The 24,199-nt window shown below is 56.2% G+C and overlaps 1 protein-coding gene across 1 annotated transcript; it reads left to right on the top strand.

The window, feature by feature from the left end:
- Window positions 1-4,518: 4,518 nt before the first annotated feature.
- Window positions 4,519-23,362, top strand: WNT9B (Wnt family member 9B). Its single transcript, XM_004597290.3, has 4 exons — window positions 4,519-4,601; window positions 19,553-19,809; window positions 20,900-21,165; window positions 21,906-23,362. Exons 1-4 carry the CDS (start codon window positions 4,519-4,521, stop codon window positions 22,377-22,379), a joined length of 1,080 nt encoding a protein of 359 aa, XP_004597347.1. The 3' UTR covers window positions 22,380-23,362.
- Window positions 23,363-24,199: the final 837 nt, after the last annotated feature.

Genomic DNA, 24,199 nt, shown 5'->3' with positions numbered 1-24,199 from the left:
GGTCTTTCACAAGGATGTAGGGTCCCAAGGCTTCGGGCCATTCTTGACTGCTTTCCCAGGCCACAAGCAGGGAGCTGGATGGGAAGTGGGGCCACCAGGATTAGAACCAGTGTCCATATGGGATCCTGGTGCATGTAAGGCGAGGACCTTAGCTGCTAGGCTAGCAGACCGGGCCCAGCTCCATTTCTGATTCCAGCTTCCTGCTAAGGTACATTCTGCACTCAATCAGATGATGGCTCAAGCCCCTGAGTAGGGACCACGTGCCATCTACATGGGAGACCTTGATTGGGTTTCTGGGCATGGTCAAGTCCAGTCCTGGCTGTTGAGGACAGTTGGGGGAATGAATGAAGGAATGGAAGATTCTCTCTCTCTCCCTGTCTGTTTTTGTCTTTCAAATACATTTTTAAAAGATTTATTTTTGGACCAGGCACGATAGCATAATGGTTAAGGTCCTTGCCTTGAACATGCCGGGATCCCATATAGGCGTCAGTTTTAATCCCAGCAGCTCTGCTTCCCATCCAGCTCCCTGCTTGTGGCCTGGGAAAGTAGTCAAGGACAGCCCAAAGCTTGGAACCCTGCGCCTGTGTGGGAGATCTGGAAAGTTCCTGGCTTCTGGCGCAGGATTGGTGCAGGATTGGCGCAACACTGGCTGTTGTGGTCACTCGGGGAGTGAATCATCAAACGGAAGATCTTCCTCTCTGTCTCTCCTCCTCTCTGTACATCTGCCTTTCCAATAAAATAGATAAATCTTTAAAAAAAGAATTTAAAAAGGTTTATTTTTATTGGAAAAGCAGATGTACAGAGAGAAGGGAAGATAGATCTTTAATCAGCTGCTTCGTTCCATAAATGTCCACAATGGCCAGAGCTGAGCCAATGTGAAGCCAAGAGTTTCTTCCAGGTCTCCCACACGGGTGTAGGATCCCAAGGCTCTACTGTTTTCCCAAGCCACAAACAGGGAGCTGGATGGGAAGTGCAGAGTTGGAGCAGCTGGGACTAAACTGGTGCCTGTATGGGATGCTGACTCCACAAGCAGAGGCCTGACGCACTACACCATGACACAGGCCCCGAATGAAAAGATTTTTAGATGTTAAACTTGTTTGTGTTAGAAAGCCTGGAAAGTATGAAGAGGTTAGTTTTTTTGTGTGTGTGCACTCCTGACCTCCAAGGCACCCCATTATCATTCCAAGATCTTTCTCTGGCCTCCTGCTTTGTTGTTCTTGGCAATTTGGAGGCCTCATTCTGGTATTCCTGAAACATCAAGGCTCCCTCCAACACCCTTGATCTTGAGGAAGTCACCCACTCACCTGAACCTGGGTGACTGCACCCATGACGGGGCAGTGATGTCTGATGCACAGTACTCCCAAGTCAGACACACAAGGTTGGGGGGGTCACTGTCAGTTCACAGGGTCAGGGGGGTGCAGAGCATCACCAGTGAGGAGGAAGAGAGTGGGCAGCCCAGGGGGAGCATAGGCGGGCAAACCTCCATGGTCCTGTGCCAGCCTCCTCCAACACACACTCCTCCAGCCCATCACTGCCCCGCTTCCTCTTGGGTCCAAAGTCCATCTCCAGTGCAGCCAAGAGCGAGTCTGGAGCGCTGCAGGTCTGCTGGCTGTGAGCTTGGAGGACTTTCTCAGTGCAGTCCTGGCTGGGGTCTGGACGAGCAGGGAACCTGGGATTAGACCAAGATGGCTGCTCCCGGGAGTCCTGACTCGGGCAGGGTGGCCTGACGGGGAGCAGGTGAGTGAAGCCCTATAACAGCCTGGAGCTGCGCTGGTTGCAGCCATCATGAGCTCCTGTTCAGGACCAGCAAAGTAGGTGCGTGCATGCGTGCGTGTGCGCATGCACAAGGGAAGGAGCGGCCACGGGCCCTGGGCGGTGGCTGCCTTGGGCTGGTTCATGGAGACAGGTAGCTGCATGTGAATGCCTAAGAATGCCTCGCATGCATACCTGTGTGAACATGTGGATCCTAGAGCTGCTGGGGGTCTGCCTAGGAATGTAGACATCCATGGGAGGGGGCGCAGGTCTGTATCACTGAATGTCTGGGCTTGTGCAGTGGGGTGGGGTGTGTGTGTGCGCGCGCGCGTGTGCAGGCGTGTGGCTGAGCAGGGAGGGGGCTTCCAGGAGCACACATCCTGTTCCCATGACTTTTTTTTAAAATATATAGATTGATTTGAAAGGCAGAGTGACAGGGAGAGAGAAAGGGAAAAAAAGACAGAGAGATCTTTCATTCACTGATTCACTCCCTCAAATGGTCACAACAGCCAGGAACCAGGAACTCCAAACAGGTCTCTCAGCTGGATGTCAGGGGCCCAAGCCTGGGAGTCATTCCCCACTGCCCTCCCAGGTGCATTACCAGTGACCTGGAATAGAAACAGAGCAGCTGGGACTCAACCTGGACCTCCCACATGGGATGCCGACATTATACCCAGTAGCTTAACCCACTGTCAGCCCTTCTGAGGGGACACACACATACACACAGCTCTGCGCACGGGAGCTACTATTGGATTGCAGTACTATTATCCACAGCCAGGAGCTGCCACCTGGGCACTCCTTGGGAGACCTTGTTGACCCTGAAGGCAGAAGCAGAATTCCAAAGTCTCCAGGTCACTTCATGGCTCCAGCACCAGGAGGGCAGACTTCCAGAGTGTGTCCACGCCATTGGCTGGTGGGACTAAGGAGCATCGGGCCACACCTTCACCTCCTTTCCTGTGCTTCCTGCAACTTCTCAGCCATCAGATGTCAGCAAGAGTGTTCTAAAATGTGCCACCGTGGGAGAATGTCTCATGTCCCCTCCCATGTGTGTGCCTGGGGGTGGTGTGTGCCCATGAGCCTGTGGTCATGAGAGGCAAGTAGGGCAACCCAGCCTGGACCCATTCTCGCCCCCCCAACACACACTCAGGCGCCCATGGGGTGTGGCTGGGATGTGGCAGCTTCCTCCCCAGTTCATAGCTCTTTCTGTCTCTGACTCATGCTGGTCCTGCTTGAACCCCATTCATCCTGATTCAAGGTCTTACCTGAAGTTGGTTCCAACAGGTGCCTAGAGCTGGCGGTGCACCTGTCCTCCTAACTCCAGTGATGAGCCGCAGTGGGAATAGTTACAACGCAGAAATCAACCAATGAAGGGCCAGTGCTGTGGTGTAACAGGCGAGTACCTGTTAGAGTCCCGACTGCTCCACTTCCCATCCAGCGCCCTGCTAATGTGCCTGGGAAGGCAGCGGAGGATGGCCCAGGTCTCTGCACAGCAACCTGGGCCATGCAGCCTCTGTAACTAGAAAGAACCCTGAGAGCTGACTGGCCTGGTGCTCAAGCCCACGGCTGGTGCCCTCACTCCACTTGACAGAAATGGGGGCGGGATGGGAACACAGCGTGCTGGGCGCTTTCTGTGTTGAGGCTTCTGGGCATACTACCTACCATCTCACCAATGCCTTCACCAGGCAAGCCCAGGTGCTCGCATCTCAGCTTTGGCATGCAGGTCTGGCTCTGGGGAGGTTTGACATGCAGCATTTAGCAGTCATTTCAAGTGAGGTTTTGTTTTGCTTCATTTGGCGCCTGTGTTCAAGACTCTCAGAAACACTTTGAATATTACTTGGATCACTTGGTGCAGGTTGCAGGTCCGCTCCTACGTGATGTACCAGCCCCTGCTGTGCTGGTAACTGCATCTCCCTCCCCCTCCCCAGCGGTGGGAGGGAGAGGGAGGTACATTTTAAGTGCCGCAGGCCTGTGTGATGAAGGTTTTGTGGCCGCAAACCTTGGAAAGCAGGTCTGCTTCCCAGCCGTGGCTCAGCCGGCACCGCTGCTCAGAGTGGACTTTACTGTCCAAGAAGGATCGCCCGCCTTTCTTGAAGCGCCCGCTGAGGCCCGGGTTGGGCACCTCGCCGCACACCTCCAACCTTCCCTTTAAACAGGGGCACCCTTTTCCTCCTCTCCTCTAACCAAGGGACCCTATGGACTCCCGCTGCCCAGCAATAGCCTCTCTCCACCCCAGCTCCAGCGGTTCCGCAGGCCTTTTTTCCCCCCGGAGGGAAGCTGTGTGTTGGACACCGTCCTGCGCTCCAGGAGTCCCGGGGCTGCTGGGGTGAGATCCGCACGCGCTGGGCCGCACCACCGCACGGTTTCTCCGTAGGCTCCAGGCGCGCCCCCTCCCTGGACCCCACTCTCTGTTGCAGAGGGGAGACGACGCGAACCCCCATCCACTGCTGACTGGGACCCCACGTCTGCCTCTCCAAGCCCAGGGCGGGCGCGGAGCCAGGTGAGCGCTCACCTGGGGAGGCTGGGCGGGGGAACTGGGGCGGAGCCGGGGACGGGCTCGGGCCGGGGCCCCACCCGCGACGGGGCGGGGCGCGAGCGGCGGGGCCAATGGGGCCGGGGGCTTAGGGGGTGCGGCCCGCCCTGCTCTCTCCCGCCCGTGGCCCCCGCCCCGCTCCCCCGGCGGGTTTAAAGCCCCACGGGCGGCTGGTGGCGGCGCTGCGAGCGCCGAGAGGCGCAGGACATGCTAGAGGGCGCCGCGCCACCGGCACCATGCGCCCCCCGGCCGCGCGGGTCCTAGCCGCGCTCTGCCTGCTGGCGCTGCCCGCCACCGTCGCCGCTGCCGCCTACTTCGGGTCAGTGCCCTCCGCGCCCCTGGCCTGGCCCCCTGCGCGCCTCCCGCACTCCTTGGCTCTAGCGGGGTCTCGAACTCCGACCCTCGGCCAGCCTCTCGCCTGCTGTCTGGGGTGGCGCCGCGAGCTTGATCTCGGGCGTCCGGGCCACCGATCACACCTTTTAGCTCCCGAGGGTCACCCCGCCGGGGGGTCAGCCCAGCCCGAGCGCCCGGACCCCCCCTGCCCCTCCAGGAGTCTGTCGCTCTCGGACGTCCCGAATCTCCCTCGGGTGCCGTGCCTGCCCCAATTTGGGCTCCGTCAGCCGTCACCCTTACCCCGATCCCTTCCCCGCCCTCCGCAGACGGAGGACTGCGTAGATGGTGGCAGTGGGGCCGTTACCGAGGCGAGGGCCAGGGGTCACGCTCCGAGCCCCAGGCGATGGAGGGGATACCGGCCCAAGAATAGCCCAGAGAGGGGACACGGTGGCAGATCGTGGGAGATGGTGCTTGGGGTAACCCCGGGAAGGGACAGGGCGGGAACCGCGAGGGGAAGCGGCGATGAGAACTTTAGGGCGAGTGTTTCCGTGCCTTCTCCTCCCGCCCTGGATGGAGGGGGGGGCTGGGCGCAGGGGTGGGCGCGGTGGCAGCGAGCACAGCTAAGCAGGCGTCTTCCTGCCCTCCACCCAAAGCCAACTGCAGTCGGGGATCGCCTGTTAACTTTAGACCTCGCCTCTTTTTCTGGTCTTCGCCCCAAATCAGCGTGAAGTTTACAGTCTGGCGATAACCCGGGCCTTTGCGCTCTGGGTGCTGCGCCCCGAGGGGTGTGTCCTGGCTGCAGCAGGCCTGCCGGGAACTAAGGCTGTGGGCTAATTTCCAGGTCATGACCCCTGGTTCAGACGCGCCTGGCGGTGGGCTGTGTTCTGCCCTCAAAGTATGAGAGATGGGGAGGGGTAAGGTGGGTGGGAATCAGCGAAGAGCAAAACTCCAGACTCAGCTGGTTGGTCTCTGTCCTGGGACGACTCCTGGCTGAGTGGGCCTCAGTTTCCCATTCTGTACACAGGTGCTGGGCCTGGCGGGTCATCTTGAGCACCGTGCCCATTCATGCTGTGTCTCCTGGGATTTCAGGCTCCTTCAAGCCTCCTTGAACAGGCCGCCAGGGGACCCAGGCCACTTGGTCCCACCCCTCCTCTTTCCAGCCGCATACCCAGGCTGGGTCAGTTCACACCCCTCTGAACCACAGGCTCACGCTGTAGAATGATGCTGGTTGGTTGCTTCATTCAAGAATGGGGCATGTGTGCCCAGCGCTCATAGGTGCTCAGCCCAGGCTTGTGGTAATGAGAGTGGTCAAGGAAGCCAGCCAGGTGCAGGGTGGGATGTCCACCACCCCGGTGGGGGAGGGGAGAGGGAGGGTCCTCCTTCCAGACACTGGCTCATTTGCACAGCTCTTGTTTGGGCTTTCCGGAAGGAGATGGGAGTGAGGTGGAGTGAGGTGCGGGGGTCTGTTCCAGCGAGATCTGGGCCACCCTGGCTGATGTGACAAAAGGACAAGGTCTGGGCAGTGCACAGGCTGGGGACCTGGGGCCGAGAGAAGAGGGACGGTCTTGGGAATGAGAAGGGAGCCTGGCCAAGCAGGTCTGGGAGAGGACCGAGAGGTCTGAGCATTGTAGCCGCCTCTCCCAGATGCGCTCGCATTGGGCGGAGCTGACCCATCCCACTCAAGTCACCAACACCCCAGGCTAGGAGCAGCGGTCAGGGGAAGCATGAGTCATGCTTAGCAAAAAGATCAGAACTTGGGCCTCGTGCAGCCAAGTGTTTAGTATCAGAACAGACACATTCGGATAGAGCTGCTGAGAAGACTGGCTGGGGACTCAGGCTGGCCAGGCTTCCCTGTGTCCATCTGAATTTGCCATCCAGAAGGCACCTGCACACTCTGTGCCTGGGCCATGCCCGTGGGAGGACTCTCTTGTGACTGTGATGGGACTTGTGTCGCAGCCAGGTAGCAGGACAGCAGAAGCAGCTAATACATTTTTAAAAGATTAATTACTTATGATTATTGGCAAAGTAGATCAGATTAACAGAAAGACAAAGAGATCTTCTGTCTGCTGATTGACTCCCCAAGGACTGCAACAGCTGGAGCAGAGTCCATCTGAAGCCAGGAGCCTCTTCCAGATCTCCCATATGGGTTCAGGGTCCCAAGGCTTTGGGTCATCCTCTACTGCTCTCCTGTGCCAACACAGGGAGCTGGATGGGAAGTGAAGCAGCTGGGACTCACCAGCATTCATATGGGATCTCCAGCACCCATAGTGGATCATGGTGCTTGCAAAGGTGAGGCTTTAGCCATTGAACCATCGTGCCGGGTCCAGGTGCAGTTGATTTGGATGGAGCCAATCTTCCACGGATCACAGGCTTCCAAAGTGGAAATGGCCTCCAAGGACCTCTGGCCCAGTCCTCTGCTTCATGCAGGTTGTGTGTCACTATCTCCACCCCAAGCTGCTGTGAGCAGCAGTGTTTCTGCTGTGTTTGTGGGAGCCCATGGCCTGATTCTGCAGACGGAGACAATGATAGGATAACACATGTCACCCTTCCCCATCCTTGAGATCCCCAGAGCCAATCCTGTGCCCAGGAGGACAGGAAGGCCTTGCCTGCATACGGTGACTGAGGGTCAGAGTGGTTCACTGCGTCCCCTGTCACATGGTGGAGGGGACACAGGGGAAGAGCCAGATCCTGCTTCCTGTCTGGGTTCCTCGCCGTGCGGCTGCACCAACAGCCTGCATGCACTTGGGGGAGCAGCAGTTGCCAAGGAAGAGACACTCTCAGATACCTTTGGCCAGGAGGCATGGCATTTGCTCCTCATCAGTGAAGCAGTGCTGTGTTCTCAGGTGGCTGCTCAGAGGACAGCATGTGGGACAAAGGGAAGGCCACATTTTTCCTTCCTCTGGGACCCTCTCAGTGCTGTCCTTGACCAAGGCCACTTGTCTCCAGGGTCTTTTTTCCCGAGGTTCCCTAATCCTCACTGACTCTGACCCTGCACATGCATGCTGACTTGGGGGAGGGAGGGGTTCTATAAATGTTGACGTCCAGGATGTTTGAGGAGTAGCATGCCCTGATGAGTCGGGCACAGGACGGGACTTGTCATCCCGTGTTAGTTCTAGAGTCATCCCAGTAGCTTTGGACCTAGAAGTCATGGCCAAGAATATGGTTGTAAAATTGTAGTCAGTTCCAGCATGGCTTTTTGATCATGGTGCACCTGCTCTGGCCAAGTTTCTTCTCAAAGGACAAGAATGTTAATGAACGTTCTGGGTTCTGGGTTCCAGTCCTGGCTTTGCCAGCTGCTTGCTGTGTGACTTTGGGCAAGTGTGGCGTTGCTGAGCTGAGGGGCAGTGCCGCCACCTGCGGCACTGGGGTAAGACAAACGGAGGGCCCAGAAGGGTGCCTGGCACAGACCAAGCGTTTTGTACTAAATTTCCTGGGTGTTTTCTTGGCTTCTGACCATCTTCTTGGGCTGCAAAGGTGTGGTCACTGTGGGCTGTATGGAAAAGAGCAAACCACAGCCTTCAATGGTTTCCAAATCCTCGTTATATCCTGGAACATGCGTGAGTGTGTGGTGGGTTTTCAGCAGACACATGCACCTGTGTAGCACCTTCGTGGTGCTCATATCACTCTGCCAACCCTTCCATCAGCCCAAAGGGTCCCAGTCCCCCGTCACCGCCCCCACCAGCACCAGCCCACCTCACTTCTCTGCCTTTTGCACTAATTTCTGAGATTTGTCCACGCAGCTCTTTCCTCTTTCTAAGTAGTATTGCAGAGTGTAAATGTATCATAAACTGGTGATTTATTCAAAACTGACAAACATTCAGATATTTCCCATTTTAGGCTGTTTGACAGAAAGCTTATATAAACATTTATGTACATTTCCCTCTCTCTTAGTAATTTACTTATTTACTTGTTAGCTACCGGAAGATGGAAAGAAAGATCTTGCATCCACTAGTTTGTATTCCATGTGGCCACAACAGCCAGGGCTGGGCCAGGCCAGAGCCAGGTCTCCCACGTGGTAGCAAGGACTCAGGTAGTTGAGTACCCTCTGCTGCTTTCCTAGGTGTATTTTTTTAAAATTAATTTATTTTTTTATTTTTAATTTTTTTAAAAAGATTTATTTATTTTATTACAAAGTCAGAGATACAGAGAAGAGGAGAGACAGAGAGGAAGATCTTCCGTCCGATGATTCACTCCCCAAGTGAGCCGCAACAGCCGGTGCACGCCGATCCGAAGCCAGGAACCTGGAACCTCTTCCGGGTCTCCCACGTGGGTGCAGTGTCCCAAATCCTTGGGCCGTCCTCGACTGCTTTCCCAGGCCACAAGCAGGGAGCTGGATGGGAAGTGGAGCTGCCGGGATTAGAACCGGCACCCATATGGGATCCCAGGGCGTTCAAGGCGAGGACTTAAGCCGTTAGGCCACGCCACCGGGCCCGTGCTTTCCTAGGTGTATTGGCAGAGAGCTGGATCAGAAGCGGAGGAGCCAGGACTCCAACCTGCATTTTTAGGGGATGCTAGCGTCACAGGGAGCAGCTTACCCGGCTGTGTCATAATGTCAACCCCCATGTACATCTCTCTTTGTGGGCATGTCTTCATTCCTCTTGGATAGCTGCCTAGGACTGGTAGGTGTATGTTGAACTTACAAGAGATGGCCAGTTGGCCAAAGTTATTGTAGCATTTTACACAGCAAAGTGGGAGAATTCCAGTTGCCTCATATTCTTGTCCACTGTTGTCAGTCTGAATCTGTGGCCATTTTCACAAGGCAAATTTACAGAGAGAAGTAGAGACAGAGAAAGGGATATCTTCTGTCTGCTGGTTCACTTTCCAAATAGCTGCAATGGCTAGAGCTGAGCCAATCCGAAGCCAGGAACCAGGAGCTTCTTCCTGCTTTCCTACAAGTGTGCAGGGTCCCATGGCTCAGGGCCATTCTCTGCTGCTTTTCCAGGCCACAAGCAGAGAGCCAGATTGGAAGTGAAACAGTAGGACACAAACCAGAACCCATACGAGATGCTGGTGCTAGCAGGCTGAGGGCTAGCCTGTTGAGTCACAGCATCAGCTGCATGAGTGTGTGTGTGTATGCAAATACACATGCATACTTTGCATGTAAGTCTTCATCAGAAAGTACTAAAAATATTTTATCCCTATCTCTGGCTTGTTTCGTTATCTTTAAAAAAATTTTTTTTGTTTTTATTAAAAAGGCTGATTTACAGGGAGAAGCAGAGACAGAGAAAGATCTTCCATCTGCTGGTTCACTCCCCAAGTGGCCGCAATGACCAAAGCTGAGCTGATCCAAAGCCAGGAGCCAGCAGTTTCTTCTGGGTCTCCCATGTGGGTGCAGGGTCCCAAGGCTTTGGGCCGTCCTCGACTGCTTTCCCAGGCCACAAGCAGGGAGCTGGAAGGGAAGTGGAGCAGCTGGGACATGAAGCAGTGCCTAAGTGGGATGCTGGCGTGTGCAAGGAGAGGATTTAGCCACTAGGCCATTGCGCCAGACCCTGGACTTGTTATTTTCTTGTTTGGATAACAGACATTTTTTAGTTTTGACTAAGTCTCCACAAAGACTCTCTTCTAGCAGCGTTGCAGTTTTAGCTTTCATACTTTGATCTGAGTTAACTGCTGTGTGTGGTGTGAGGTAGGGCTTAAGGCGTGTTGTTTCCCAAGTGGAGATGCTCTTATACCAGTATCATCTGCTGGATGGATGATCATTTCTCCACGGTCATCATTGTGGTGGATCAATCCATCCCATACATGTGGATCTGTTCCAGAACTCTCCATCCGGTTTCATTCATCTGTACGCCTGTCTCTTTGCCAACACTACTGAGTCTTAAAGACTGTAACTTTACATAGTAAGTCTCAGAAACAAGTGCCGTTCATTCTGTAATGGTGCATTTCTTTTTCAAAATCCTTCGTATTTCCACATAAATTCTGGTGTCAGCTCGTCTGTCTCTGTATGAAACTCTGCTGGGCTGTGGCTTGGGATTGCAAGACTGACTGAGCAGGCCAATTTACCAGCAGGCCACCTTGCTCTTTCCAGGGACCCTCCTGTTTCCCTCAGCAATGTTTTGTAGTTTTCAGCATTTAGGTCTTGCAAACATTGTTTTGAGATTACTCCCAAGGGTTTTGTTTGTTTGTTTTTGTTTTAAAGATTTATTTATTTTCACTGGAAAGTCAGATGTACAGAGAGGAGAAGACAGAGGGGAAGAGCCTCCGTCTGATGATTCACTCCCCAAGTGGCCACAAGGGCCAGAGCTGAGCTGATCCGAAGCCAGGAACCTCTTCCTGCCATACAGGTGCAGGGTCCCAAGGCTTTGGGCCATCCTAGACTGCTTTCCTAGGTCACAGGGAAGCTGGAGGGAAAGCGGGGCAGCCAGGATTAGAACTGATGCCCATATGGTGTCCTGACGCATGCAAGTTAAGGACTTTAGCTGATAGGCTACTGATAGGCTACTGTGCCAGGCTCCCCCTCTCTTTTTTTTTTTTTATGTTTATTTTTTATTGGAAAGGCAGATTTACAGAGAGAAGGAGAATCAGAGAAAGATCTTTCATCCACTGGTGCATTCCCCAAGTGACCACAATGGCCAGAGCTGAGCTGAACGGAAGCCTTGAACCAGGAGCCTCTTCCACGTCTCCCACATGGGTGTAGGGTCCCAAGGCTTTGGGGCATCCTTGACTGCTTTCCCATGCCGTAAGCAGGGAGCTGGATGGGAAGTGAAGCAGCCAGGAGATGAACTTGTTCCCATATGGAATCCAGGTGGATGTAAGGCAAGAATTAGGCACTAGGCTATTGAACTGGGCCCAGTCCCAAGGGTTTTATGTATTTGAATGGTATCGGTTTTCAGATAGATAGATAGATAGATAGATAGATAGATAGATAGATAGATAGATAGATATAGATAGATAGATAAAGGAATTGAGAAAAACAGGATTGGACGAAAGAAACGTTGCTGCTTTGGGGTAGTGAACTAGGAGTTGGCTTCATGTCTTCGAATCACTGTGTTTGGGAGGGAACTTGGCCTGGGGCTTGCCCCTAGATGGGCTGCGGCCCATGACAGAGCTGGAACCCAGGGTCACCCCCTGCAGCAAATGCTGGTGGAGATTCTATAGCTGAGGAGGGGCTGGAGGGAGAAGGGAAGGACCCAGGGCCAGGACCTCCTGGGAAGAATGACCGACCTACTGCCTTTGGGGTGATGTGCGAGGGTGAGCCAGGTCCTGCAGGGGTGACCCTTCCTCACACTATATCAGCCTGAGCAGGCTGGGAGACAGCCCAAGACCTTGGGATAGTGTGAGGATTCCTGGCCGTGGGGTTCCCCAGATCTGAGTTCCAATTCTCTGGCTACCACTTACTAGGTGATCCGAGTAAGGATGGTCACCCCCATTTCAGTCTCTCCATCCCTCAGGGTTCTAGGGAGAGGGAAATAATTGTCTCCCAAAGCGCCAAAATGCAATCCGTGTGTAATGAGAGTCCCAAGTCTCCTGGGTTGCCTTAGCTCATCTCACGCCAAGGAGAATCTTTAGTGTCATCTGTCTCTTCCTCGTGGCGTTTCTCCCTGTCACTGTCCAGTTCAAGTCCCATTGACCCTGTCCTGTATGCACCAGCTCATCACCATAGTGACAGCAGAGGAGGGAGGTGTTGCTGTGTTCAGTACCTCCAGCCCATGAAGAGGACAGCAGGGTGAGAGCTCTGAGGCAGGAGCCATGGGCCTGGCCCACAGCCACACAGCTCATGCCCAGCAGCACCGCGATCAGAACTCTAGAAACCTCCTGGTGCCTGCAGTCAGCCTTCTGCCCATGAGCAGCTGTCCACCACCTCAAGAGGCCATGCGTGCAAGTTATGTGTCAAGAAAGGTTGGAGGGCCCAGGGACTCTCCAGACTGGCAAAGGTATATCTCAGGAGGCCATCACTGTGGGACGAGGGGCATGGAGGCTGGGTCAAGTTAACAGGACAAAGGGGTGAGGCATGGGCTAGGCTACCTAGCTGGTTACCTTGCTCCAGTTAAATAACTTGGTCAGGGTCCCACACTTGTCTTTCCCAGGGATTCCCACCCCACACTCTGGCAGCTGTTCCTCCTGTGCATTAGAGCTGGGCTGTGGACCTGAGAAGCTGCTAAGCTCTGTCTGTCAGGCTGCAGCCTTGCTTCCCTGTTCAGTCCCCACTGCCCACCTACCATGATCCCAGTCTCTCCCTCTGTCTCACAAAGAATGTTCTCAGTTGCTGCTCTGGTGTCAGACGATCACACTCTAGTATGCCCACTTGGAGCTGAAGGGGACTGAGTTTCAGAGCAGAGGAAAGCAGCCCCTTAATATACACATACGTAATTTTTATTGGAAAGGCAGATTTACAGAGGGAAGGAGAGATGGAGAGAAAGATCTTCCAGCCTCTGGTTTACTCCTCAAATAGCGTCAGTGGCCAGAGATGAGCTTGATCGAAGCCCGGAGCCAGAACTTCCTCTTGGTCCCCCACACAGGTTCAGGGTTCTAAGAAGCTGAACCATCCTCTGCTGCTTTCCCAGGCCATCAGTAGAGAGCTGGATGGAAAGTGGAGTGACTGGGGTACCCAAATGGGATGCTAGTGCTTGGAGATAAAGGATTAGCCAATTGCACCAACACGCCACCCCCAAGAAGCAGCCTCTTAAACAGGGGCCCTCCTCCCACTTTGTGATGCCCATCTGTTGGGCTGCCAAGGGGCTCATAAGAGTTCCAGGTGGCCTCTTCCCCTAACACCTGCCCAGTGGTGTTCCTGTTGTCCTCGGTGTGTGCCATGGCAGTGGCCAAATTTGCTTTCCCAAAGTGCCAGGCTTGGTGGTAGCAGCTAGCAGAGACACAGGGCACAATCCCAGTACTGCCACTAGAATCTTGCAGGAACCTCCTGGGACAGGCTGAGGCAGAGTGCACACTGGCACATCTTATCCTTGCAGGCTCCCACCTCTCAGGTTCCCACCTCTCTGGTTCCCACCTCTCATGTTCTCACCTCTCAGGTTCCCACCTCTCTGGTTCCTGCCTCTCAGGTTCCCGACTCTCAGGTTCCCACCTCTCAGGTTTCTGACTCCCAGGTTCCCGACTCCCAGGTTCCCGACTCTCAGGTTCCTCCCTCTCAGGTTCCCGACTCTCAGGTTCCTGCCTCTCAGGTTTCCGACTCCCAGGTTCCTGACTCTCAGTTTCCTCCCTCTCAGGTTCCTGACTCTCAGGTTCCTGCCAGAACCTGCGGACCTGGTAGTCTGCAAGGAAATCTTTGCCCCCAAGGATGGCAACAGGAATGGCAGGATATGGGGGAGTGAAGGGCCTCCTGCACAGGTGTGGCCCTCCTGCCGTTTGACCCATGGCATTCTCTTCCTCCTTCAGCCTCAGCCTAAGGATACTTGCAGGTGGCCGCACTGGAAATCGCCTGGCATGTTGGATGAGAGGCATGCTTGCAGCACCTCTCCCTGATGCCATGTCCACAGGCAGCCTGGTGGGTGGGGGCCAGATGGGAAGCAGAGCTGGGAGCTGTGCTGCCAGAGATGAAAGCCCACGGCCCCGAGCCAGGCCTGCGGTGCAGGATGAGGCTCCCAGATGGGCTGGATTCAAGGCCTTGGCTTGAGACCTAAGGAGAGAAGCAAGGCTGGGCCTGGAGAAGTCCGAGGGGTCCAACTGAGGCAGCTCCAGAGTCTTCCCCCAAGGAGGAGGCAAAGGAGGATGAAGAGCAGAGGGAAGGACGCACTGTTGGGGCTAAACCTGAGGCTGGGCCTCCCCTGCGGTGGGGGGGCCTCCCCTGCAGGATTGAGGGAAGAAAGTCCCGGGTTGGGGTGTGTGAACACTCCCCTCTTTGAAGGAGAGCCCAGGGTGATGGCGCCATTTTCAGCAGATGGAGCAGGCTTGTTGAGGTTCCCTTAGTTAAGAGTGGAAGGCGTGGGAGGGCGTGTATCTGCGTGTGCATGTGCAGGGGCTCTGAAGGGCCTGCCACGATGGTTGGGCAGTTGGAGATGAAAGCAGAAAAGGCGCGCACTTACCATACAAATGGCCCCGCCACGGAAGCCTGTTATCGGAGCATCTAATGGGGTAGTACAGGGGCCCAGGCGGTTGCCCCAGGCGGCCGGCGCAAGGCTTTCCTGGTTCCCAGGCAGCTGCCTGCAGTTGGCATGGGCTCTGGTGCCAGCTGCAGCTCCTGGCCCCTCCAGCTAAGAGTCCAGACAGGTTGACATTGCCAAGTGCCCTGGAAACCCCCCACCCTGTCCTGTGGTGCCTCTTCACCCACCCACACCCTGGGTACAGCCTCTGTGGGAGCCTTCAGGCCCTCTGAGACAGAAACTAGGAAGGGGTGAGGGTGGGGAGGTCCTGGAAGCCTGGAACTCGGGGCACCCCTAGGTGCTGAGAAAAGCTCCTACTGGAGTGAGAGCTTCCTCCTGCCTCCACCAGCCCTCCTAGCCCCTGCCAACCCCTACAGGTGAAGGGGACAGGCCAGGGTCAGGCTCTCCCAGAAACCCAGCTCCAGGTCCCTGAGTGGCTGCTGAGACCTTGGCCCTCTGGGAGCCTGGCCTGTTCCAGTCTTTCTCTTCCTCCCTCTTCTTCCTTTTCCCCTCCACTTCCTTGGGGTCTTTGGAGTGTTGGAGGTAACTGACCCTACTTCTTGAATCCAACTAAGTGCCTCCTTTCCCGGCCCAGACCGGGAGTTTTTTGGGGAGACTGTGTCCTGGCACCCAGCCCAGAGCAGGTGCTTCATCGTGACAAACATCTGGTGTTGCTGCCTGTGTTTGCAGAGCAGGTGGAGAGAGCTGCAGCCCCTTGCCCACGGTACAGCTGAGAGACGCGAAGGTCCCTGCTCTGTCATCTGTCTCCTGTTGGGTTCTCCCTCGCACCGATGTGGAGTTGTTGGGTGAAATGGACTTGGGGGAGTTGACACTCTCCCTAAGTCCCTCTGTGTGAGGCATGAGCTCGGATGAGTCCCAAGGCTAGAACAGCCTGGCAGATCTTGGAGGTCTGGATGATTGAAAGGGGAGCTGCATTTCTTCTGGGGGGTGGGGTGGTCAAGGGCCCCTTTCCTGGACTTTGTTCTGTTCCCTTCAAGGCCACCCTCGTGGGGCGGTAAAGGAGGTGAGCATTGGGCAGTGCAGGGAGGAAAGATGTGAGGACCAAGAGTGGACAAAGGCGATCTGGGGGTGAGGAGGATGTGAGGTGAAGTTCTGAGAAGTAACCTTGACCTTCATCCTCAGAGGAGACAACACTGGTGGGAGGCTGTGGGGCCAAAGCCAGGAGGTGTGGCATGTGACCATGAGTGGTGGGGTGGGGTGGGGAAGCCGGTGACCTGAGGTTGTTGCTGTCTTATTGTCCTGGGGGAGCCCAGCTGATGGAGCAGAGGTCACAGGTGGCTCCAGAGCCCTTGAGCCAGGCAGAAGCCTGAGGAACAGTTATCCCCACCACTCCCAGAAGAAAAGCTGGCAAACTCCCAGGTTGTCCGCTCTGCTCTGCAGTTCAGCATGCTGACTGCTGGCTTGCCTGAAAAGTGTCTGATTGGTTACTGGACATTCAAGCTTCCTTGAATGAAGGGGTCTGGCATCACGGTGCAGAGGGTTAAGTCACACTTGCAATACTGGCATACCATATCAGAGGTCCAGTTTGAATCCTCACTGCTCTGCTTCCAATGCAGTTACCTGCTGATGCGCCTGGGGAGGCAGCAGAATTTCAGAGTCTCCCATGTGGGAGACTTTAATAGAGGCTTTGGCTGTGGTCTGGCTATTGTCCATTTGGGGAGTGAACCAGTGGATGGAGGTTCTCTCTTTGTCACTCTGCCTTTCCAACAAATACATACATCAATCCCCTTTTGCCCAGATCTGTACAACTGATGAAGCCCACCCAAACTCCTCCGCTGTGCATCTCACCCGCAAAGGGACAATCGAGATTTCACAAGAGGACCCTGGGGTGAGGTCCTGAGGCCTGGGTGCCAGAGTGTAAGTTCCTCCAGAGGAAAACTGGTTCACTCCTCCAGAGGAGAGAATCCCTTTGGCTGATCCCTGAATGGGCTCTCACCTTCTGAAATCCAGCAGGAAACCTGCCCAAGCAGATGCAGTTGGTGGGCACCCATAAGCAAGTCAACTAGCGAAGGATTGAATCCTTTCTTAATTTGATCTCACAGCAAAATATCTTCCACAGGGAATTGCATCTGCCACATAGCAAGCAAAGGTGCTGTGGGTCCTGGAGAACCTCCTTGTGGGGGACCCCTGAGGCTGTGCCGGGGACCCCTCTAGGAGAGCAGCCCTGGACAGACAGAGAGCCAGCGTGGCCTGAGGCCTAAACACGGTTGACTGCCTTTCCTGATCATTAATCACTGCTAAGTGCCATTACCACTAATAAAATTAACTGACTTGGTACTGGACTCTGGGAGCCATCAATCTCAGGATCTGTTACATGAAATTAAAAAGGCAGGTGCCCATCGAGAAGGGGACGTTTGCCAGGCCTGGCTCACAAGCACAGCCCAGGGAAGTCTGCCACTGGGCAGCTTTCTGGAGCTCACCACCAGGGATGACACTGTAGGCTATACAACCAGCCCTGAGCCTTCACATACTCACGGGCGTCTCCAGCCAAGGACATGGTGGGATTCCGAGAAGCTCCTGGGCTCAGGATCCAAAATGCCACCCCAGCTCCCTGACCATCTTTCACCTCTGTTTTCTCCATGTATTTGCTTCATTCTTATTATTTACTTTTATTTCGAAAAGTAGAGTTACAGAGAGAAAAGGAGAGATAGATCTTCCATCCACTGGTTTACTCCTCAAATGGTTGCAGTGGTTGGAGCTGAGTTGATCCAAAGCCAGAAGCCAGGAGATTCATCCAAGTCTCCCATGTGGGCGCAGGGGCCCAAGCACTTGGACTGTATCCTTGACTGCTCTCCCAGGCATTAGGAGGGTGCTGGATGGGAAGTGGACCAGCCAGGATTTGAACCAGTGCCCATCTGGGATACTAGCACTACAGACAGATTTAACTTGCTGTGCCATGGCGCCAGGCCCTGCTTCATTCTTTTTCTCTCTGGATCATCTCTCTGTTTACCAAACAGCCAAAGAGAGAAAGAGCAGGAAAGCGATCGTGTGCTCCCTTGAGTCACTGTCTGGATTCCCAAGGAGAGGACTGACTGGGTCATGTGATCACCATCAGTCCAGTCAACAGACCAGAGAGAGTAGTGAGGTCACGTTGTAGAAAATGACAGACAGGGACCCTGTGGCCACCATTTAGATAGAAGGCACAGGCCCAGCAGCTCTCCAGATGGTCATGTAAAGGGCTTGGGAGAAAGCAAAAAGTGAGAGGCACAGTAATGCACCTGGAAGTAGCAAGTGACAATCCTAGAAGGTTCATTATGTGACACATGTGGAAGGGGATTAGCTCCTCCTCACAGTAGCATCTGAGACAGGCCTTGAGAGATGTTCTGCCCGTTGGCCAAAATTCCTGTCACTCTACGCTGGTCCTGTGCTTCTCCAAGGGAGGGCTCAGTCTCTATGGCATAGAGACCACACGGCCCAGCCCCTGGCAGGGGGTGGAGGGCATGTGAGTGGCCCAGTAGGCATGGCCCCTGTAAATTGTTCAGCTGCCCGACTGCCCTCCACTCTGGAAAGGCAGTCAAGGTGGGGCCTCCTTGGCTGGACTGGACATTAGGTTCTGCCCTGGACCTGCCAGGGGTCAAGTTCTGAGGGTTTCCTGCCAGGCTACAGGGAGGAGTTTGGGTGCAGGCCTGGTGGACTGGAAATTTACCCATTTAGCCCCAGATTAATAATTAACGGGCCCCTGCCCTCACCCTGTCTGGGAGGGGAGCCCAGGGCCAGGCTGGGCCCACGGGAGCCCGATAGCATCAGTCTCTGCTCGGAGGGTTCCAAGCTACGCGCCACGCCGGGCTGACTGCACCTGACAGCCTTGTGGTCTGTGGGCACTCCCTGGGGGCTCCTGGGGCCGGGCCAGGGCTCATGCCCCTTGTGGGGCAGGGAGCCTTCCTACTCTTGGGGAAAGCAGCGAGGGTGTGGCATGCAGCCAGGTGTCTTGGCTGAGGCAGGAGGCTACCCTCAGGAGCCGGGTCCTTCCAGCCAAATTTCACAGGCTGTCACCTTGACCAGTGGCCCAGGGGCACTCCATGTCAGATGCCACGTCCAAGCGGGAGCCCGGCAGCCTTGGCTTTTCCCACCATGAGGCTGGTGTGTCCCGGAGAGAGGCCCTGGAATGGTGGGAGCCCCACTCGCACAGGGTGGGGAGGCCTTTGAACATGGCAGAAGAAGTGCTCTGCTGGGAGGAAAGAGTAGCTGCCCTCCCTCAGCTCTCACTGCTGACCCCTTGCATGAGCCAGGCCAGAAGGGCCAGAAGGGCCTGAAGGGAGACTCTCCCTGGTTAGGAAGGAGAGGCCTGGGAAACAGCAGCCTGCACGGTCCATCATTTGTGCTTTCCACGTCCTCCTCCCAACAAGCCTGGCAGGGCCACAGGGTCAGTCTCTCCACTCCACTAGACAGAGGAGAAAACCCACACTTTACCCTTGCCCAGCTGGGAGGTGACAGGCAAAACAGGGGGACTTTGGCCATGGGGGAGTGAGCAGGCTGGCATCAAGAGCCTGGTGGGCATCTGGCTGCTTCGTCTTCACCCTATTCTCTCTCCTCCCTACTTCTTCTCCCATGTCTCCCAAGCATCTGTTGGCACCTGGCACAAAACAAACAGAAGGTTGAGGCTCTCCCTGGGATGATGGAATGGGTCCCAGACAAATGCATATTCCCAGGCCATCCATCAAACCAGTGGAATCAGAACGACCAGGTTGGGTCCTGGGAACCCACGCTATTAGCAAACACCTGGGGGCAGGGATGGATAAGGAGGGTAAAGACCTTGCTTTCTCACTCTGTAAAACAGGGCACAACCCAGGGAAGACACCTGGAGCTCCATGAAGTGCCCTGGGTCCTTGCCCACCATGGTCCTCCAAGGCTCACAGCGTCCCTCCTCTTCCCCCTGCAGCCTGACCGGACGCGAGGTTCTCACGCCCTTCCCAGGTCTGGGCACTGCCGCGGCCCCGGTCCAAGGGGGTGCCCACCTGGAGCAGTGTGACCTGCTGAAGCTGTCACGCCGGCAAAAGCAGCTGTGCCGCCGCGAGCCTGGCCTGGCCGAGACCCTGCAGGACGCCGCACGCCTCGGCCTGCTCGAATGCCAGTTCCAGTTCCGGCAAGAGCGCTGGAACTGCAGCCTGGAAGGAAGAACCGGCCTGCTCAAGAGAGGTGGGACCCGGGGCTGTCTGCCTGTCTGCCTGCCCCAGCACAGCCCCTACCCAAGGAGCCCTAGGGCTGCCAGTGTGTGCCCAGGTGTGCGGAAGCCGGGAGCTGGGAAGACCCAAGAAAGGGAGAGACACGAGCCCATTCCCCCGGATCCCACTGATGAGACTGCAGGTCCCTGTTCCTTCCGTCTGCCTTTTCCATGCACATGCACACACATGCCTAAGCGCCCATGCATACACACACACACACACACACACACGTGAAACAAGGTGCAGGAACACAAGAGAGAGCACCGGCCACATGACAGCTGTAGCTCAGTCCTTCACTCATTCCTTCCCCTGTCTCACTTTGTCACATCTGTGGCTCCAGTCCCCCTACTCCTCCTCCTTCCCCATCCGGCTCCCTTCCTTCTTCCTGTGCCACCCCATGCCTCTACAGACTCACCCTCTGGGTACCTAGAGAAGCTCAAGGGGAACCAAGCATGTGTTAGATGCTCGAGGGACATAGCTGACCAAGTGCCACCTGCAGGCATGGACCAAGGCTGGTGGCAGGAGCCTTCAAAGAAGTGCGGAGATGGTAATGGGGTGGTTCATCACAGCAGGGGGAGGCCTGGGGTCGAGCTAATGGCCTGCAAGTTTGTACCTGGAAGTGTTGCCAGCAGCATGCTGCACTGGGGCACAGGCAGGAGGCAAGGGCTATGGGAGGCCAGGGTTAGGCCCTGGAAGTGGATGGGATGGTCAGGTTGGGACAAGCCAGGTGGAAGAGCCAAGGTTTTCTGTCATTGGCCAGCTGCAACAGAGGCAGCAGCAGGAAGCACTTCTCAGAAATGGGTTGCTACATGAGGTCGCCATGACCCCCTGCCTGGGTCACCTCTCCTAACTTCTGTACATGCGTTCTCTACATACCACCACCCTGCAGGCATATGGGCACATATCCTGTAGTGGCTTTGGAAGCTCCTTTGATACAGCAGCTGGCGGCCCAAGGGCAAAGGACAGGTGACAGGAACTATCTAAGGTCCAGGGGTGACGGACGGCCTCTGACCTCGCTCCCTACCCTTCCTCCTTCCCACGCTCCACCCCGGTACCCGGCACAGGCTTCAAGGAGACGGCCTTCCTATACGCGGTGTCCTCGGCTGCCCTCACACACACGCTGGCCCGGGCCTGCAGCGCGGGGCGCATGGAGCGCTGCACCTGCGACGACTCTCCAGGGCTGCAGAGCCGGCAGGCCTGGCAGTGGGGCGTGTGTGGCGACAATCTCAAGTACAGCACCAAGTTCCTGAGCAACTTCCTGGGGCCCAAGAGAGGCAGCAAGGACCTGCGGGCACGGGCAGATGCCCACAATACCCATGTGGGCATCAAGGTGAGTACACTGACCATAGTGCCCTCTGCAGCTAGAGAGTCAGGCCTGCAGGGGACAGGCACCCTGTGCCCCAACACACACTCAGAACTGCCCGGTGCTGAGCCGTTTTCCTGTGCTACTCTCATTCCCGGAGCACCTACCCTGGACCACTGCCAGTTGCCAGACACATGGCAGACACAGGTCAGGGTCCTGGGCACCGTCGGGGACTGGACAGGAGCAGCAGGAGCCCTGCTCGAGGGCCAGGCCTCGGGAAGCAGGGACATGTCTAAACTAGGGTCTGCTCCTGCTAGGGGTCCCACAAGCCAACTTCCATTGAGAGCTTTGATCTTGGGCACCCCCATCCCTTGCTGCATTGTATGAATGGGACAATGGAGGAGGCTCAGAAAGGGGAGGGACTTAGCTGAAGTCATGCCGTAGTGTAAAACCTGGGTAATAAGCAGTATTGAGGACTGTTGGGGTGAGTAGACTGGGAGAGGCCGGCGTTTTGGTTCTTTAGAATTCTGTGTCTAGGGGGCAGTTGTGTGAATCAGAGCTACCATGTTCAGTTGCATGGGTCGTCCACTGTGTAAGAATTCCAGGCTAAGGTGGGGAGCCTGGGCACTTATAGGCCCACACTGCTGTTGCCAGGGTAGGCTTGTTAGCCCAAGGCTACCCCTGCCTAGAGGAAAGGAAGCCTCCAGGACTCTGCCTGGCTCAACCATAGGCCCTGATTGTGCCTCCCTCCCTGCCTCTCTTCCTAGGCTGTGAAGAGTGGGCTCAGGACTACGTGCAAGTGCCACGGTGTGTCAGGGTCCTGTGCTGTACGCACCTGCTGGAAGCAGCTCGCCCCATTCCGTGAGACAGGCCAACTGCTGAAGCTGCGCTATGACTCGGCCGTCAAGGTGTCCAGTGCCACCAACGAAGCCTTGGGCCGCCTGGAGCTGTGGACACCCGCCAAGCCAGGCAGCTCCACCAAGGGCCTGGCACCCCGGCCCGGGGACCTCGTCTACATGGAAGACTCGCCCAGCTTTTGCCGACCCAGCAAGTACTCGCCCGGCACGGCGGGCAGGGTGTGTTCCCGGGAGACCAGTTGCAGTAGCCTGTGCTGTGGGCGGGGCTATGACACCCAGAGTCGCCTGGTGGCTTTCTCCTGCCACTGCCAGGTGCAGTGGTGCTGCTACGTGGAGTGCCAGCAGTGTGTGCAGGAGGAACTGGTGTACACCTGTAAACATTAGGCCTATTGCCCAGTCGACCTGCTGGGCACTGTCAGGGCTACTTCCAGTGCGTGTTCAGTGGCCCCCTGGGCAGGAACACCCACTGCACATGCACACATGTACACGCACACACATACATTCACGTATCCCGAAGGTCGTGCCAATGCATGCCAGCTCCCTGGCTCTGGCCTGCTTTGTGCCTCTTCCAGCAGTTGACAAAGGGAAGCCGTGCCCCATGCTCCCAGCAAAGGGTCCTCAAGCTTGTTGAGGACTTGGCAATGGAGGCAGAGGTGGGAAGGGATGTGGGGGCAAAAGAGGGAGACCGTGAGCAGAGCAGGAATGAGGGTCTGGTGGTAGGCAGGGCCATCCCTGGGATATGTGGCATGGAGCTAGCGAGGCACCAGCAGGTTCACTCCTGGGCCAGCTGGAGGCCAAGGCAAGTGCTTGGCTGGGGTGGATCCCAGTAGCCCTGGGTTTGTTCAGGTTGCAGGGAGCTGTGGCTGCTGCACACATTCGCTAAAGCCTGTGGCTTCACTGTGCTCTAGATGGGCAGAAAGGCCAGGCAGAGGAGCTGCTTGTGTAGGAAGAGGAAGACTCCAGGCTTGAGTAAACAGCTGTCAGCTTCGTGCCCAGAAACCCTGTGTCCTTGACTTCCCACACCAGTCTGCCCTAAGGCCTCGTTCTGTCTTGATGCCGGATTATGCTCATACCCACCCGCTCTGCTTCCTACGACCACCCATGCAGGGAAGACAGGTGGGACCGCCAATCCCCAGGGTGTGCACAGAATGGCAACCTCTCCCCGTTTGCCCTGGTCCCCAAAGGAACCTTTCAATTCCAGTCCAGAACGGGGGGCATGCTAGCTTCCTGGTGCACAGCAAGCAGGTGTCAAGTTCTAGCTTTTCAGCTTGCTCTGGGGTCACCCCTGCCTCAGCTTACGATCCTGCTGCAGAGCAGCGGGCTCCTGAGTTGGGACTCTGGTTACGTTTCGATGCTGGCGCTCACTCCTGTGAGGAGGTCTGCGCCCCGACTGAGCCTAGCTCCTGGGTAGCCCTGGCCTCGCGCTTATGTGGGCTCCAACCTGAGAGACAGAAGTGACTCTGTGGACTTCCTTGGATCCTGTGGATATTTCCTGTGCCGCCTGCCAAAGCCAAGTGTGAAGGCAAGGAGAGAGACTGGCACAGAGGCAGCCCCGCCCGGGGCCAGGCCCGGCACTCCACTGGGCAGCCCGCGCCTCTCTGGCACTGGACAGAGGCTACACCCCAGTCACTCTGCTGTGTCGTTGCCCAGAGCGTGGCCCGAGGCCAGCTGGGAGGAAGTGACCTCCTCCGGGAAGCCCCGTCCACTTGGCTGCCCTACCGCACCCTCCAGCAGCTTCCGTTCTCACTGAACCTAGGGTTGCTGACCCTTCGCTTAAACAGGAAGCTGCAGCCTGGCCAAGGGCGCCAAAGCCTCATCGCTACAGCTCCAGGGGTGGGGAAGAGCTGCCCCTGGCTGTGATGGTCAGCCTGGGGCAGCCACAAGGCCCTGGGTGGCCAAGTCTCCTCTTAGGAGGAGAAGTGACCCAAGAGCCTCTTGCTGGAGAAAGAAGAATCAATTAATTTTCTAGATTTTTCAGCTCCCCAGCTGCCTGGAGACTCTCTGACAGCCCCATGCACCTTGCTCCCCTGGGCCACAAGCCCTACCTGCTCCCTAGCTCAGCCCTGGTCAGAAGGTGGTAGAGGCCTCACCGGCTCAAGCAGGGGCCTGAGCTTGCTGATCCCACCTAATCTGCACCCCAAGACCATGGTCAGCTGAACCCTAGGCTCTGAGAATAAAGGGAAGATTCTTTGCCAGGTCCCTCA

Source organism: Ochotona princeps, chromosome 17 (genome assembly GCF_030435755.1).
Source record: "Ochotona princeps isolate mOchPri1 chromosome 17, mOchPri1.hap1, whole genome shotgun sequence".
Lineage (NCBI taxonomy): Eukaryota > Metazoa > Chordata > Mammalia > Lagomorpha > Ochotonidae > Ochotona > Ochotona princeps.
This window is presented reverse-complemented; position numbering and strand designations above follow the sequence as displayed.

Bases quoted from the DNA above. Each gene is read 5' to 3' on its own strand.
- WNT9B (XM_004597290.3), top strand. From the start codon at position 4,519: ATGCGCCCCCCGGCCGCGCGGGTCCTAGCCGCGCTCTGCCTGCTGGCG. The intron at 4,602-19,552 runs GTCAGTGCCCTC...TTCCCCCTGCAG, and splicing joins GCCGCTGCCGCCTACTTCGG to CCTGACCGGACGCGAGGTTC. The intron at 19,810-20,899 runs GTGGGACCCGGG...TACCCGGCACAG, and splicing joins AACCGGCCTGCTCAAGAGAG to GCTTCAAGGAGACGGCCTTC.